This window comes from Cyclopterus lumpus, chromosome 3 (assembly GCF_009769545.1).
Source record: "Cyclopterus lumpus isolate fCycLum1 chromosome 3, fCycLum1.pri, whole genome shotgun sequence".
NCBI classification, from domain to species: Eukaryota; Metazoa; Chordata; class Actinopteri; order Perciformes; family Cyclopteridae; genus Cyclopterus; species Cyclopterus lumpus.
Genome location: NC_046968.1, coordinates 19928690 through 19947075, shown reverse-complemented (window position 1 = coordinate 19947075; position 18386 = coordinate 19928690). Strand labels below are relative to the sequence as shown.

The 18386-nt window shown below is 39.7% G+C and overlaps 1 protein-coding gene across 1 annotated transcript; it reads right to left on the bottom strand.

Moving 5' to 3' along the window:
• Positions 1-11022: 11022 nt before the first annotated feature.
• Positions 11023-15785, bottom strand: isl2b (ISL LIM homeobox 2b). Its single transcript, XM_034527196.1, is given in 10 exon segments — positions 11023-11690; positions 12069-12113; positions 12115-12147; positions 12149-12220; positions 12222-12239; positions 13011-13043; positions 13045-13292; positions 14418-14680; positions 15046-15235; positions 15653-15785. Coding segments are annotated over 10 exon segments (1077 nt in total). The 5' UTR covers positions 15711-15785; the 3' UTR covers positions 11023-11573.
• Between the last annotated feature and the right edge of the window lie 2601 nt (positions 15786-18386).

Below are 18386 nucleotides of genomic sequence, written 5' to 3'. Positions count from 1 at the left end.
TCTATCCAATTTAATTATTGTGATGTACATAATTAGCATGAGCTGACCATTGTTCACTTCATTTGCATATTATATTGGATAATTGAATGAGAGTGGCTGATGATTAAATTAGGGTGAATGACAGATGATTCAGCTTGCTGTGTGGAAGAGTTAACAGAATGAGCAGACTGGGAATACGACATGTGCCTTTTGAATATTTATATGTTCCACCATGGTCACCCCCAGCAGACGCACTCTGCTAATTTAAAAAATGTGCGGCGGCTAAACTTGGTCACAGGATGCTGTTTCTTCGCCTCTGGCTGCTCCTCAGTGGTTACTACTGTGCGTCAAAGTGGAATGGGGGCAATGTTGAGCATCTGAGAAACACTTTTTTCAATGTTTTAAATGTGTTCCTCCATCATCGAGGCACAACTTTTACAGATTGATAAGACAAATGAGACTAGTGTGGGGAAGTTAATTTCCAGGCACTTCTAATGTAAACACAGACTGCTGGTGCCTGCCTGCCACATTATGGACAGGCTCGACTTGGCTGATGAAGGCTGTCTTGGCAGAAGACGTGTGGAACGTAGCATAAATCCATTTGAAGATTGCAAATCTGCAAATAAGATGCAAACATAAAATACTCAATGCAAAACGTTTTACTTTACAAAATTATGTTTTTTATTAAATTATTATAGCATATTTGGAAAATCCTTATTTCTGTAAATTAAATATTTATTTCATCGTTGTGTTATTTGAATGTTATGAGCAGTCCTCTCGTTGCACCCTAGATTCATCCCGCTCCCTGGAATTTTTCCATGCGAGGTTCGGTCAGGCTAAATGTTTAGAGGGAATATTTGGAACAGCTTTAGCCTTTCACATGCTAATGTAAGCACTGGCGGCACAAGAAAGCTGGCCTGACCTAGGGGCCACACAGTGACACAGTCTGCTGATTCAGTGCCGGCAGCTCTGGCTTTGTTTATGTACGTGCACGAGAAATAATGCACGTCATAAAAAGGAGAACTTTGAAGGGGAACCACTACCCCGGATGATAAATGCCCCCTGCTCTTCGGATATAAATAACTCTTCCCAATAGTACAAAAGCCATCTCGGGAGTGACTTATACACCGTCATTTCTACAATAACATTGGGCTGTGTTTCTAACCCTGGTGTTGCTCACATAGTGGATCATCCTCAAGGAATCTTGCATCACTTTTTAATTGGGATGTTTCAAAGTAAAATGTGATACGAATGTTTCTGAGAAGGTAAAAATAAAATGAAAGCAAAGTTGTTGACCAATGCATCAAATACATGACATGTTGATGTCTCCTGTAGGATGAATCATAGAACTGGCTCATAGAGAGGGCATAAAGCATGCTTCATTGGTTTACACAGTTTGCAACATGTCAAGCTTGTGTTTGTCTTTGTCTCCCGCATACCTTGTAAAATGTTCTCTGTTCTCTTTGTTATAGGACACATCAGTACACAAAGTGTCGTCACATTGTCTGCCCGGAGTCATTTCAGGGGCAGAGGAATTTACACAGTCTTGGGCTCAGTCAGTAGGTGGTATGGTAAACTGTAAAGATAAGTCCCTACAGCAGCTTAAGTCTTGTTTCCTTTTCACAAGAGCCTTCGGCATCTCTCAGATCTCCCAGATGCATGCTGCCCTCACTCTCATCAGAAACCTGACCATGGCCACTTCCAGTTTGAAGATGGAGATCTGTGTGTTGGTGAACATCTTGCAGGGCTGATATTTGTCAAGGTGTCCGTTGCTTTACACATCTCAGATCTCAGTGTAAAAGTGTCTAGACAAGGAACTGAAGCCAATCAATCATGTCTTTCCTTCCTGTGATGCGTCATAACTTACAGGTCATCTCTGTCGGTGATAACCATTTATCTCCAAATTATTAATTATTATTAATTAGATTTTCCTTTATGGGTTGTATTTTCCTTCTTCTTAAACTGAGTTAACTATTTATATCCCCACGGTTAACCAGAAAAATACATTGTTTTGGAGAAAATGGTTTTAAAAGGGTCTTAAATCCTTTAACAAAACAATCATATTTTAAGTTGTGCCTTGTTTTCTAAATTCCCACCAATGCGCTAACTCCTCACATTTACAGAATGTACTTTTAGTGCAATTGTACACAAAGTCTACTCAACTAAAAGACACATGACATTCTCTTGGTTTGTGCTCTTCTAAGTTGAGACGACACCCCATTTCAAATGTTATTTAGTGGAAGGCAAACAAAATGCTTGAAAAGAGATAAAACACCTGAATAAACACCTGTTGAAAACAGCCTCATCACATCGGAAGACAGTAAACATTTATTGTTAATAGTTTATAAAAGCGTCTGCAATTTATTAGAGTTTGAGCAAGTAAAATATATTTGTTGAATATTAGCTTAGTTAAGTTATGCAGGTGTTAAAAATGAGCCTCACTGGCGCTAGATGAAATGTCCTTCATTAGGATTTATCTTCAGGGCACCATAGATATATGTCCCAAATGTCATGTTAATCCATCCAGGGGTTTATTTGAAATATTTCAGGAGCAATGCCATTCCTACAGCCACACTGCTAGCAAGGCTAAACAACTGTAAATCTACATAAAAGTGACCATCCTGGTATTGCTGCATTGCGTCTTAAATATACTGTCTATCTACCTCAAAAGGAAGTTGTTTGTAAAATTCTCTCTAAACAACTGCAGGGGTTTACTTCATCCAACTCCAATAAACCAACGTATCGAGTGGCTCTTCAGTGCCTCTGCTATCCCTGAAATCTCTTTCACAAAAAGTTGCAAAGACCAGTTATAATGCAGGCTGACAGTCTGAGAGCAGCCAAGACATTATCGTCCTGTTTCTTGGAGCAACACAGCGGCTGCTACCGCTCCTGATCCGCTCCTCCTGGCCCTGCCCAGCTATCTGCATTTGCTTTATGTCGTTGTCTTTTCCTACAGCGAGCACTTGACGGAGGACAATTTGTTTGGATGTTTAATCCTGCGGCACTGTGTGTGTGTGTGTGTGTGTGTGTGTGTGTGTGTGTGTGTGTGTGCGCGGGGTTGGTTCCAGGTCCCCGCTCTAACACAGACGTCAGTTGTCTTCCACCTTGCTTCCACAGAACTCCTAAATTTATGTCCGCTAGGAAGACATTTGTGACATGTTTGTCCCTATTTTCCACATTATAACATTCATTGCCTGCTGAAAGATTAGTAATCTTAGAATTCCATTGTTTCAGGATTTATGAAACCCTCTCTTGGAGAGTCTTCTTTATATGTTTTGGCAGCCAGGAGAATCATTGACTTACCCTGTGAAGCCTCACACACTGAAAACGGCTACTGTGAGCTTTCCCAGATCTCACACTGACAGACTTTACTGACACACAAGCAAATGGCTGCATGAAGATACCGTATGCCAAGAAAACTATTTCATCTTCCACTATAAGCAGTGTGTTGAAGTAGTTTTTCTATTTCCTTGCCGCCATTTTATATCATTTCTCAGATTTAAATAGAGGCCTAACATTGTTCTTTTATGTGTAATTACCACTTTGTCATCCACATGACCCAAGACTCTCTCTGCCTCATCCTTTGACATTGGCCGATAACTGCTGTTCAAAGGGGCCTCGAAAAGAAATATAGTCTTTATTCTTTTTCAGTATCAGTGTCCCTCTTAAATGTTGCCTAGATCTTAAGAAGATGAACCTCGGTGTACTTTTATCCTCAAGAGATCACCAGCAAGATCTCAAACGTTGTCCAAAACATCTTGCGACAGCCCTTCATTTGATCTGTTTGAGACCCCTTTGAACACTGCTGTAGAACGAGGTCCTGAAGGGCTTCACCCTCAGATGATAAAAAAAAAAGTGAATTATTGGTTTGTTTATCATGCTCTTAAAACCTAAAGTGCATTATTAAACAGAGAGCACATTAAAAGGGGAGTATTGTTAAAAGTGTTTTGGAAATCTTGTAAATCCCGGTAATTTATGTCACTTTGGGCGAAGAGGCTCACCCTGGCCTTCTGGTTTTAATTTGGCTTAGGCTCTGCTCTTCAGAGTCTTTACCTGTGATGCTGCCTTTTTCTCCGAGACATGATCTGACCGATGTGACCTCCTCCTGGGGCGAAGCTGTGGCAGCCTCCAATTTAGAGACGTAAGTCCAAAACCATATCAAAATATTTGTATGATGAGGTAGAAAAGTGCTGCTACATTTTCCTGCAATAGCTGATGTTAATGTGCCTTTGAGCAAGGCAAATATATAGATTGTATTTTAAAGGTAAGTATCATCAGTGATTCCAGTAATTATTAATTTGTATTTTTAGTGTCTTTGAAAGAGTGCCAGAAACATTCAAAGGAAGAAGTGAGTCGGCAGACTGAAATTTCTCAAACGAATGTCACTGAGTTTCAAGCTTGGTTTTTGTCAAGCAAACATCCGTGTGAATAAGAAGCAGGCTAGATACAGAAACACAAAGGGACGACTCCATCTACACTTAGGAGATCACATGATACAAAACAAAACCTGTTATCCCCAAGAGTCCACATCCATGAGAGCAGCTATGTGAGGCTGTACCCATAATGCACAGAGAAAACATATCATATCCTAAAGAATAGACTGTAGCCCATACAGGATATAATGAATGCATTTGTTTTGCTATACACATATCTTATTTAATCATGAAATTTCATATTAGGCATATTTTCCACGTTTATATCTGAACATTTCTGTCTAAAATCATAATAACTGCCGAAAGCCTTAAAAATTAACAGGGAGGCGTCACAGTAGAATATTATGAAGCTTCAACAGTGACCAGGGCTTGTCTGGGTGCTGCCTGGGACCAGGGACCTGGTGCAGCCTCTGGGGACTCCCTGGCAGAGGCAACAATGGGTCAGAGCCTCTTCTTTGTGCGGTTGCCCTCCTTAATCAAACTAGCCAGAGGAGTGATTGGATTTTAATTCTGCTGGGCCCACCGTAATGGTGTGATGGACGGGGACTGGTGAATTGGAGCAAGATGTCAGACCTTGGAGGCCTCCATTAATGATATTGCTTCATTTCTTAAAGTGGCAGAAATGCCGTGGGACAAGGGGATCTCCAGCAGTTGGCAGGCAGGGCCCTCCCTTCCCTTTTTTTATTCGACTCTCTTTATCTCTCAATCACTCTGGACCATTTGTGTTGCTCTTTGTGTGTCCTTACTGTTGTGGCCCATTTTTTGAGCTGGTCCCTGTATGTGTGCGGTTCCAGATTGCTGCTGTGGCACTGGACACAATGTAATTACTGTCTTGTTGGAGAGGATTTGTTTTTCAACCTAATTTGAAAGTTAACCTGGACATTTACTGTATATGCTGTCCATTAAACTGGTTTAAAAACAGACTAAAACAGTTGTATAATGCACTTATGTATAATTAGATTTAACCATCATTTTCAACAGATAATAAACAACAATTTGTGGCATTATGCTAAACGTTTCTGAGAATGAGACATGAAAGCTCATGAATATAAACTGAAAGTAAATTTCCCTGATCGTGTGAAAATTCAACTCTTTTGACTTACAGTGTTTTTTTCTGACAGGAACAGTATATCAATGGCATTCACATTTCAGTTTCTTCTCTGCATGCTATAATTAAAGCTAGTCTCTGTTCCATCCTAACTCATGAGTCAGGAGGTTAATTGAACTTTTGCACTAAATCTAAAACACAAAGACTTCCTTAAAACATTCTTGAACTCCTGAACTGACACTTATATGAACCTGATGAACGCCAGAGTGTCTCCCCGAAACCGTTTGATGCCGTTTCACATCTTAAGTGACTCACACTCGCTGCCTCATTGTTTGCTTCCAGTGACAAGTGTTTGTCTTCCACTTTCGGCTAATGACAGTTTGGTCTTGTCAAAGTACAGGTGAACCTTCATTGTGTTTTATAGCGAGTCATTGTCGAATGGGGCGGCTCCAACCTTCCTCTCTTCCTCTAATGGGCGTTGGTGTGTTGTTTTTGCAGCAGATTTATGCGTGGGTGGGGCACTGTGATTTACGGAGCTCTGACACTGTCTCAGCAATGGGTCCAGGGAGGCTGAGCGTGGCTCTCTGTGTGTTCCAGGTGAGCCTGAGGTCTGCTCACCATCTCTCCACACACACACACACACACACACACACACACACACACACACACACACACACACACACAGAGTTGTGCACAAATGAGAACACATACTTTGATACACACTCAGCAGTAATATAGCAGGCAAACTGTTGCAACTTCCTCCCTGTAAGTTCACATAAATACATAAATAGGGAATATTTTTAGGTATAATAATAAAAAAAATGTCTTCTTCTTTTTCTTTTAACATCTAGAAAAACGGTGGCTTTAAAAATATAAAAGATGATGGTTCAAAGTATGTCAACAGAAAACAAGACAAAATGTGTTTTTTTGGGGGGGGGGTTTCAATCAATATTTTGTTTTTTTTAATGCAGCTTTCTAAAATACCTCCACCCCTGCTGGCCCTAGTGCTTTTAAAAGTGTAAAGGATAATATGTGGATATTTACTCATTGTGTCAGTTTAAGCAGCATTCATTCCCCAAAATCGATAGAACACAACTAGCCCTGTACTGCATAGATGTTGACGCTGCCCTTTCATTATCAGTCTGACCTAAGAGTAGAGCAGATTAAATTATTGTCACCAGATGGTAAATTGGCCATTACCCATCTGAGATAAATTGGTCCTTAACTTTCTCATTAAAAACACCTGACAGGAGGTGGACAAAACAGTTTACACAATTCATTGATGTTGACACGGGATGTAAAGGTCTGTTTGGCTGTATTGTGTGGATAATAATAATAAGTTATATGTCTTACTTTGTTTGACACTCATTTTAGTCAGTCACACATTTTGAAATTGTTTAATTCCTTGACTTCCTTGTGTAATTTAATTTAACCTTTTACTATTGAGACCCTCATCCCAGTCATTGTTGTGCCTCCACTCAAGTGCAACACTCCTCCCTCCTCCCCTCCTTTATTTTTTCTATTGCAGTAGTGAAAGCTCCCAGTTCAATCTCTGCATTAAGTCAGCCTGTCAGAATGCTTCCCTGGAGAGTTTTGGACTTGAAGTTCGTCTCGGCAGTTCCTCTGCTGGTGGCCCCCACTGGAGGAGCAAGGTCACGGTGTGTTAAAAAGTTCACAGACTCTCCACAGAAATCACACATACGCATATTTTTACACAGTGTTTGTCAGTAATGTTAATTAAAATGTCTAAGGACAATTTCTACAAATGCAACAAGAGGGTTCAGAAAGAGTTGCAGATAAATTGTGAGGAAGACATGTAAACATATTGAAAAAGAATAGCTTGTGTTTATCATTTTGTAAATTTCTAAATCCCTCTGAATTATGATGGACAAAACCTTTGTTTTTGCATGCATGGCAATATGAAAACCTTCCCGACGGTGGCATTACAAAATCTTCCATTTCTAGGTTCTAATGTGAAAATGTTCATTAGCAATATGTCATGGCAGATGGATGGTCTGTATGATTTGTGTGTGGTATACCTTGGAAATTGAATTTTAAAATGAAAAGTAATAATCACCTTTAAATTAAATGAAAAAGTTGACTCTCACAGGTTGGTTCAAATATGACACACATGCAACAGTGTGTTAGCTTATTTATGAAATGTTCTCATTAAGATATAAAAAACCTTGTTTAAACCAAAGATATTTTGTTTTATCCCTTTCCCCCCAAAATCTATAAGACTGAGATTCATCCATAATCTCACAGATCATGCCCAAGTAAAATAATACAGTATAATATGTATTCCTGCTATTTTGTATTTGTTATATTTCATAACTTTTTTTGTAATATGATAATGAACAGTATTATAACAGCTTAGTCTAAATTGATTCATCAATTAATTTCTGTTTAGTGAACAATGTGGAAAATATTAAACTGAAACCTCTGGCATAGTACATTGGTACGTAACAAGCTGCTGAATTACACTGAGAAGGTCTAATATTTAGTCAACCTTTATTAATAACAATGGTGTGAACGAAATATTAGAAACACTTGTCAGTAAAGCTGAGGCAGACAAGTTGAATTAGTATCTCTCTAAAACAGTTTCAACAAAACGTGAACATTATTAACTTTATTAATTTGTATAGGATGTATTGCATGTGGACCTGATGAACTGGCCACATAGTGAGTATGCCCACAGCTCTATGGCACTGACCTGCACTGGCATCATCACACCTTAACCAATGTAAATGTATATATTTCCAGTTCGGTTCAGGAATTACATTTTGAGTTGAAAGGCCTGACAATTAATGCTTAAAATATAGTCAAAAATAAACGCTATAAATAAAATAATAATATACAATTGTTCTACGAAAAATAAAGCTCTAAATATAATTTGTGCTGGTTGGTTAAAAGAAGTAGTAATCTCCTTTTAAATTATAATCAAAGTATGGGAAACACTAGTTTAATATCTCTGGGGTTGGAAAAAGAAACCTTGAAAAGCATGCATGCTCAAATGCGTCAATGTCTTTTCTCTTTTATTTATTTTCTTCTCCCTCACACTAACAACAAAAAACACACTACTCGTCTACATGGATTATAGAACATATAAATGATCCACGTGTCTGTCAGTCACTGACCGTTTGGTGATCGTGGTCGTGGGCGGCGCACTGCATTCCTCCCGAGTACGCAGGATGATCTAATTACGTCCAGCCCTCTACCAATTAGAGAATTACATCACACCTTTAAATGCTTAATCATTAATGATACGTGTCATTCCCTCTGACAGGGTATTGTATCAAGGCCGTTTGACACATGCAGACAGTACAGAGATAATCCTAAACAATGGGGTTGGTGGGGGGGGGCTACTACATTGCTGCTGTGTGTCGGTCAAAAAAGGGATCTCTGTTTGCAAGTCGAATCAGGTCTATTATTGAAAAGAGTGTGAGATAAAAGTAGTGTATAGTTACTGTAGCCCGAGCAGCGTGCGTGTGTGTGTGTGTGTGTGTGTGTACGTGTGTGTGTGTGTGTGTGCGTGCGCGTGCGTGTGTCTGTGTGTGCGTGGGTTCTGGACAGGGATTACTGGTGTTTATTTTGGTTCTTGTTTTACGCACTGACGGGAACCGCCCATCGACTTGATAGAAGATAAATGATACAGTCAAGCGTCATGTTATGGGTGTCAGAGGGGGATCTCTTGTCTGCATGAGCAACACACACTAATACGAACTCAGCTACATTGTTTGTGTGAATCTCGGGTGCTGTTTTGCAGGATGCAATTGTGCATTTATATTTGCCCTTTTATTTCCTTTTCAGGAGCATTTCTTAACAAGCGTTTGCTGACTAATTATTTGTATTTTCTTCGTTCCTCATATTTTTGCTTTGTGTTGTAACTCCCTGCCACATTGATCTCTCAAGAAAGCTTCTAATGTAAATGATTTGATTCATTAAAAACTTTCACAAGACCATTTTTTCAGAATGTGATTTTATAATATGTGTGAGCCGTTATGAGTTATATACCATATCAGTGCTGGGAAAAATGCTGTTTTAGAAACATATAGGGGCCCAACAATGATTTTTTCTGCTGGAGGACGCTTTAATAGGCCTGCATTCTTGTCTGTAAACGCCATTGTTATTCTTCACTTATCTCTGGTTATCTTAATCTGATCGCATTGTTTAGTATCTTATTTGAAATAGCTCAATTACAATCTATTATCGGTCTTTTGTCATTCAACTTCCGATTGAGACAGTGGGTGAAAAACAAACAACCTTTTTCAGAGCGAAATACGTCTAAATATCAAAATACTGTCAGTAATATTTTTTTGTAATCATTAAAAATCAAGCACCAGAATATTTTGATTCTAAATATTTTAAGATTTAAAAAAAAAAAACGTGTTTTCTTGACAGACATATTGTCCCCTTCCTGCATGCCTTGTTTGTAAAATAAAACGCAAAACTGGATCGAAAATAACGAAAGTCACTCCTCGTGATTGATCGCATCAGAGCAGATAAAGCATAAATATACCGGATACATAGTTACATCCTGTGCTCACTTTAAAGAAAATTGGCACCTTTTGTCTGAAAAACAGGTTTATCCACAAATTCTCAGTGCATGCATGGCAGCTTTGTTTTGTCCTGCACGCAGAGTGGAGGAGGTCACTCGTTTAGCCGGAGCTGTCATCTCGGCTGACCCGTGCGCCATAACGCAATTCACTGAAAGAAAAATAAACCGAGGAGGAGAAGTGACCCTTCACGGGCTCCTCTCTGTTCCCCTTTGGGGAGGGTGTGTGTGTGTGTGTGTGTGTTTGTGTGGGTGGGGGTGTGGGGGGTTTAGTTAGTTTGTTGTGGCTTCAGTCAGTGTATCGCTTGCAGGTGATGCCAGGACTAGATAAAGGGTCGCCGATCCCTCCGCGCTGTCTAGACCAGCTTTGTGACTCAACCAGAGGAACTGGACTGAGCACAATTTACAGCAGGTTTTTGCCCCCGAGATAGTAAATGACCACTGTCCGTGTCCTGCTACATAACCGAAGGAGAAAACCCCACAGATGGAGGTGGACGATAAGACAACGGAGCCTGCGGGGTTCAATGCCGGCAGGACGACTTCATAGTTTTAACAGGACAAACAACATATTCAGTGCAACTGGAATGATGATGTGTTTAACTTTTTTTTTTTTGAATGACTTGAATCTTTTCCTCAAATCGGCCACTGCTGTATAAGATTTGTATTTGTTGCACGTTTCTCAAAACCGAAATGACTCGCTGTCATGAGGAGTAACCATCTGTTACCGCTGTGGATCTGAACAGTGAATGTAACTTTGTCATCATAAGAGCACTATACTATACTATAAAATGAAATTCGGTCTAACTTTTCCAATGAAAGATGGAGAGCTGTTGCTCATTTCAGATCCGCATTTTCAAATAAATTAAATCACGGACCTATTGGCTTGCAAATGTAAAGCAAGCATGTATTTTTTTTTTAAACAGCGCCTGTACAAAGATTGATTATCAAGACATGTTAAGTATTCAGCTTGTTTTTTTTTAATTCTTTATCAGTTAATAATCCCTTTACGAATCGCTTACCTAACAATAAATAATATAACAATAATTTACTTTTTGATCGAGAAGCTCAAACAACCTGCCCTTAAGATAAAGTATTTTACAACACGAATAATTTGCAGATTATCATGCTCTGACCTTAAGACACAGAGTCAACAGGACTCGACAACGCAATAAATGTATCAAAAAATTCTCATGTTGAAGAAACAAGACACAATATCACAATGAAGTCTCAGAATGTCCATCTGTTTCGACATGTACATGTTTCCAAATTGTTTTTGAGGGAAGGTTTGTTATATCCATCAGGAGGTCTTCTGTACATCTCTCTCCGTATCAAGTCATGCAATTGTTCTTCTTAGTTTTTGTCAATGAAAGCTCCACAAAAAACTCGGAGTCAATCGGGGCTATCCTGGTTCCATCTCCTCCGTGTCATGAAATAAAAAAATTAAAAACTCTCCTTTGTAGTTTGGGCGGTGTGATGAGCTGGTCACGTGCAGGGGACCGGGATCATGCTGCAATTGTCCTTGCAAGAGGGATGACCGACGGGTCTGAGCGGCCCAGTTTCACGTCTCCACCGGGCTGGGTACCATACTGTTGGGGGTGTCCGGTAACTGAGAGGACAAAGAAGTCACGTCGCTGCCGGAGGAGTTTCCGAGAGACCCCGATTCAGAAAAAGACACCTGAAGAGACAGAATCACAAGTGTCAAAGTATGCGAAATATTTAAGCTTTTATTTTGAAAATCTGGTCGTTAAATCATTATAGTTCAGCTCCACTGTCTTTGCTAACATGGAGACACAGTGTTGTCATGAGTTAGATAGATAGATAGATAGATAGATAGATAGATAGATAGATAGATAGGATAGATAGATAGATAGATAGATAGATAGATAAGATAGATAGATAGATAGATAGATAGATAGATAGATAGATAGATAGATAGATAGTATAGATAGATAGATAGATAGATAGATAGATAGACGTCAGTCCAGGTTGTCTGCTGCCTGTGTGTAACATCTAACATCTAACTCAGTATGTCCTAAACACACACCACACACACCAGTTGTTGGAAGGCTGGCTGGTCCAGGTCGCTCTGCAGGGCGAAACTCACTAAGGGCTTTCCATGGAGGCTGGTAGGTCTTGGACCTCCACTGGGTTTCCCTGCACAGAGCTCTCATGTCGAATAGGACTCCCGGCCACAAGAGGTGTCCCCTGTGAGGCCTTGCAGGTTCTGTCAAAAATAATGGTAAAATCACAGCATCATTTGTCTGTGTCCATGCAAGAAATTGTCTGTCACTTTCATGAAAGAAGTGAAAAATAACTACTTTGTCTTCATGACACTATACACATGTTTTTTTTGTTTTTTTAAAACTTAATTTAAAACTTAACTTAATTGAAAAAGGGAAGTTTGCATGTGTCCATTCATGATAAATGATAAAAAAATTAACTTTCCCTCAAAAAAGTTTCCTCCCATGGGGATGGAGCAAACATTGAACTATATTTTTCTGAGCAAGAGATGTTTCCAAGATGGAGAACACGCCTGTTTGCAGAGGATATTTTTATCTTTCAGGGTCAAGCACACTGAGAGCCAAAGCAGTTGACTTCATTATTCTTGGCCTAAAGTTTGAATAAAGAATAGCACTGGAGCCAACTGGAGCAGTCATTGTAGTGCAAGTAAACTACAGTGTAAGTACACTGTAAAGACTAAGGTTTAGATAAGGGTAGAATTGTACACTGATAGTAATGCACATTAATGGTAGAACACATTGTGGGCATAAGGCAAACAACAACCAATAGAAAACATAAAATAATGATTGTTAGAATCTGTCTGTCTCACACTATGCATTTATTAAAGTGTATGACGCCTCAAAGGGGACACAAACCAACTGTTAACTGAGTTTAACATGTATCTTGGTTTACAAATAACAAGCAAACAACGTAAATACAGGAATGAATGAATGCTTGTAGTAATTAAGGGGTCAGAACTTACGAAGATGCTTACAGTCTTATCACTGTGGTGCTGTTGCTGGAGCTGCTATCATCAGGATGGTCCTCTTCTGGTCTTTGCAGCGCTTGTTCTGAAAGACCAGACCCGGATCACATCTGGGGCTCAGGCTGGTCATCTCCACCAGCTGCTCCTTCATCAGAGCGTCCGGCCTCGGGTTGGCGTTGTAGCAGGTCCGCAACGTGTGCAGCTGCTTCTCGTTCAGCACCGTCCTGACCCGAGTCGTCTTCTCCGACTGCTTGTGGTTCCGATGCGGGGCCTGCCGCACCGTGACCGGGTCTGCTGGGTTCGGAGGAAAGAAACACGTCCGTCAGAAACCGAAACAAAGGCCTCGGAAAACCATTCGAACTGTGATTCGGTTATTTAGCAGCCTATTAATCTCAATGCGCATGTTTGGCCTTTTACATCTCTTGGATTGTCGTGTTTTACGCGATTATGTTTACCAGGCTGACATTACATTTGATTATATGTTAGATTTAAATGTCTGCAATAGTTTAAGGCTCAGGCTCATATTTAATAGTCTTAAAAGAGGAACAATTTGATTTAACCGAAAATTACATTGTAAATTATTACATTATTTTGAAGGTTGCGTTTACAATGTAACTGCTCATCTCCTGTCAGCCTACAATAACCCTATCGTCGTAAAACTGGAGGTGAGTTTGTTTTCAATATATATAGGACTACTCGCAACACAATTAGATTTAAAAACAAAACAAAAACGCAGTTGAAATAAGGAAGAAGAACTGCTGGTGACACCGGACTGATCTGTGTCAGGCATTTTGAATTCAGCGCTTTAAAGCAGGAAGTTGGTGAACATTATTCACTCATTTGCATTGTTCTCTTTCTGTTGGCAAGCGACCTCAGGTTGACAGCTCTGCAAACACACACACACACACACACACACACACACACAGCCACACACACACACACGCACAAGCACGCTGCCACAGCCGCGACTCGAATAGGCCTACCAGATTATTTAGATATGGTAACAGAGCAGGTAAGCGCTAATGAGATCAATTATGAAATTAGCTAAAGAAACATTGCAGCACACACTTTAAACACAAACACACACCAAGCCAGGCATCCACAAAACTAATTATCTGGATGTTAAAGGACAAAAAAAAAATACTAATCGTTGACCTTATATTGATTTTTCATTTCGTTTTTCTTTTCTTTCAAGCCCTCACAATCTTTCAACAAACGTTTACTTTTTATGTGTCTAATTAGTTGGCAACTATGCGAATTTATTTAATTTCGTCCTTCCATTTCTTTAAACTGAAGGGCGTTTTATTCAAGAATAAACATTATGAATTATTGTTGTTGTGAATAATTCCACTTAAGTAAAATAAAGAAATACACATCATATGTATATAGTAATAATGTGAATATGAATAATCCGACCTGCCAAATGCAGCGCTCTGTTGGAGTGGATGTGTCCGGGGCTGATGGGGCTCCCTGCGGAGCTCCTGTCCAGCAGCAGGCTGTGGTCCGCCCGGCACAGCAGCTCGTCTTCCCGCAGGGAGAACTCGTCTCCCGGCAGCAGCTGCCTGCTGCACACCGAGCACCGAAAACACTCGATGTGGTACACGTTATCCCGGGCTCTCATCACCAGGTCGCTGCTGCTGAAGCCCAGGTTGCATTTCGCGCATTTTATTCCGAACAACCTGGAAAATTAGAAGAGAAATTGTCAAAGAATGAAAAATCTACGAAGAATTGTAAAAGAAATGACAACGAAGAAAACGTTTAGACGGCAACTCAGAGTTGAGTAGTAGCCCACCTAAATACTGCGATAACGTATTTATAATTTGAATGGATAACAACATACTGTGGATGGCGTTTTCTTATTTTGTGTAATATTGTAAACTTAATAGTAGCATAGTGTTATAAATGTCTTCGTGTTTTTAATGTCCAAATCAGTCTTTCTTGAATTAGGTTTGACCGCTTCATAATACGAATTCGTATTGTATTTACATTTGATGTGACTAAACATAATCCCGTCTATATAAAGAGAATATTTCCAAACTCCTACCTTACATAATCTCTTTTGCAATAGGTTTTGCCGTCCCGGACGAAACAAGTGCAGGTCTCATCCAGGTACTGGCTGCACTCTGCACACTTCAGGCAGGCTGCATGCCACTCCAGGTCGGGAGAGACTCTCAGTATGTACTGGTCATGGATCTGACTTCCACATCCTACACACATCGCGAATCCTGACTTCTCTGCAAAGAGCCAACAACATTGAAAGCACAAACTAAAACGCAGCACAACCAAAAAAACACACGCACAGACATTTTACCAGTTAAAAAAAATAAAAATAAAAGTAAGTCCAATATGTTTCAGTTTAGCTGGGAATTCCTCTATTTTGCAGACTAGACATGTCTTAATGTTATGTAACAGATGAGGACGTTTACTAGCATTCGTAAAGCAAAGCATTGAATTGTTTTACGAGAAAAAAGAAAAGCGCCTCTCAAAGTGCACCGCCAGAGAAATGATACGATACTATGCACTATTGCATCATTAAAATAATAACTTAAGTAGCCGGAGCACTGCTGAATATATCATGGAGCCCTTAATGCCGCCGCGACGAAAACAAAGTCTGCCACTTAAAACTCCAGCGAGCAGTTTAGCTTACTTACTTTTGGAATGATCCCCCATATCACCCAAGAAAGAAGAGCTGAAAATAATATCCACCATACAGGACGGATAAAGGGGATTGTGGTAGATGCAGAAAAGATGTGAGGAGATGACTGGCCCTTCGGCTGCCTCCCTGATAACGTGTGTCTCTCCGGACTGGGAGGGTGCAGGAGGGTGGGGGGGGGGGGGGGGGGGGGGGGGGGGGGTGTAGGGGGCGCCAGGGTCCCACACGCTGCTGCTCTGACGTCATGACGTCAACAGTGGGCTCGCCAATCGCCAATCGCCAATCGCCAATCGCATCTCTCTCTCGCAATCTCAAAGTCCGATGTATATTTATGTTGGACAGATACTGAGAATGAAGAGGTGTACCTTATGTTTCATCTAACAACGATAAATGAAAGCTAGAAAAAAATATCAACAACGGTAACACCATGGAGCCGTTTCGATCAAGATCTTAAGATGCAAATACATTGCATAATGCTGATCATGATCATCATTAGTATTATCATCATCATCATCATCATCATCATCATCATCGGTAAACACAAATAATTGACAAGGTTGCTGTATTAAAATACTTACTGCCAAAACTAAATTTGTTTAGTTCAACAAGCTCAAAGGTCGCGTTTCTTGGTCACCCAATGAAGCAATAACTGATTAATGACAGTAATTATAATACCAAGCGTATTATTTGGGCCATAACACAAATGATTGCATGCCTATTGGTTGTTAAACTGTCCTGCTCAGATACACAGAGAACGTGTTGTCTTCTGCGGGATTTTCAGATCGCTTCCGATAAGGTTGAGATTTTAGCTCTCCTGTACATCTCGGTTCAACATCAAAATAATTGCCCATGTCATGATGGGAAACTGATATGTCTTGAGACCCCAAGAGTCGCATTTTTGGTCTTTGACTTGGAGGCAAAACTAGTCTAGATTATAGCCTTGATAATATTTATTTAAAAAATAAAATGAAAAAGCCCATCAACCAACACGATACCCTTTTACGGTCATTATCTTTTTGGACATCGTTTCAGGAGGATCTGGGGACAGTTGACAAGTCTTCTCTGCTCCGTCTATCCAGGTTTCTCATCTACTCGATAACGTGGCCATCTATTGGAGGAAAAGCAGAACTACATTTAAACATCAGATTGGATTTATATTCGATCCATGGATCAATCGGAGCTTGAAAACTAAAGATCTTCACTCAATTGTATTAATGGAAATATGTATCCACACAAAAAAATATTGTTCTGAATATCAATATAAAACAAAAGTTGGATTAAATTATTAGATTCACATGAATGTACTGTTTCATAAAGACAAACATTTGCACAATGCCAATGTTCACTGGGTCTGTGGTCAAACATAATGTTCCTCCTGGTGAGTACAACTAAACCAAGCCAACAACCTCTTCTCCTCTGTTGCAAGAGATGTTTCATGGTTAAACAGGTTTAAACTGGTTAAACTAATTTATGCTTGATATGCTAATAGACATGGGAACTGTAAAAACTGTTCCTGCCAAACTGATGACTCTTATTTTGAAAGCCACGACCCAGATATGCTTCTCCTGCTTAATTGCATGAGTTTGGGGAAAATGGTGAGTACATATGAATGTAATTAAGTCACAAATGTGTCTGTTAATGTGGTTATTTTGCTAGGGAAAAAAGAAGGGAAGACCAGCATGGCTGTGTCTTCTCATAGATTATATTGTAAATGCTTTTACCCCTGAAAGAATTTTTACACGTAAGTTATCTTTTTTGTATACTTCTAAATGTCTAAATTGTTCTCGGCAGGCCAATCTCCTCCAGGTCACCTTTTTCACTGCACAGCACAACAATAACTAAATGACCCCTAAAACACTGCTGCCACCAAAGTATTGTGTCATGTCTGATAGCTGGTAACAATTGTAGGCCTGCGGTATTTTAACAGGATCTAAAACTAACAGGATACAAGGATACAAAGAATACCTGCAGCTGTCTTGTTTATTCAAGAGCACCAGAGATGTAACTCCTGTCTCTTCTGTCTGTGTGTTCTTACAGGCTCCTCCTGTAGTTTACAGAGGCACTGTTTGATGTGGAGAATAATCCATCATTTCAAAATCAAAGCGACCTGGCGGAGCAGAGTGCACAAACAAAAGCTGATACCTGAGGTAGTGAGTTCAGTTAGGATGACTGTACTGGCAAAACCTCACTGAGATCCTTTATAAAAGGTCAGGAAGTGCTTTTATTTCCTTTTGATGTCACAGCAGTCCAGAAAATACTTGTAGCACGGCACGAGTCAAATCAAAGGGCACAACACAGAGGAATTAAACAGATTGTACTTAAAAATCATCAGATCATCAGATGTGCAGGAAAAAATATACAGTTCCAAATGTAAAAGTTTGCTATAAATCCAAGTTGTGAATGTTATTGGTTACTGAAATTAATCTGCTCCAAATCAAATTTAGTAAAACCAGGCTTGCTCTTAGCTGAAGAATGTTCTGAGTGTTTAAGCATGCAAAAATCAGATATTATCTTATGCATATTGGATTTTGCTATTGTGCCTCCATGTCCTAATGCATCTAAAAAATATATATATTTTTAATGAGTGACTTCATCCAGGAGTCTGATTGTTTCATAGAACTGTCAGCTCAAACATCTAATGGCATTTCAATTGAATTAGGATGCATTAAATTAAATCTTAGGTTTTTTAATACAGCTCATATTGATCTTTATTTCTAGGCTTTACTTTGTTT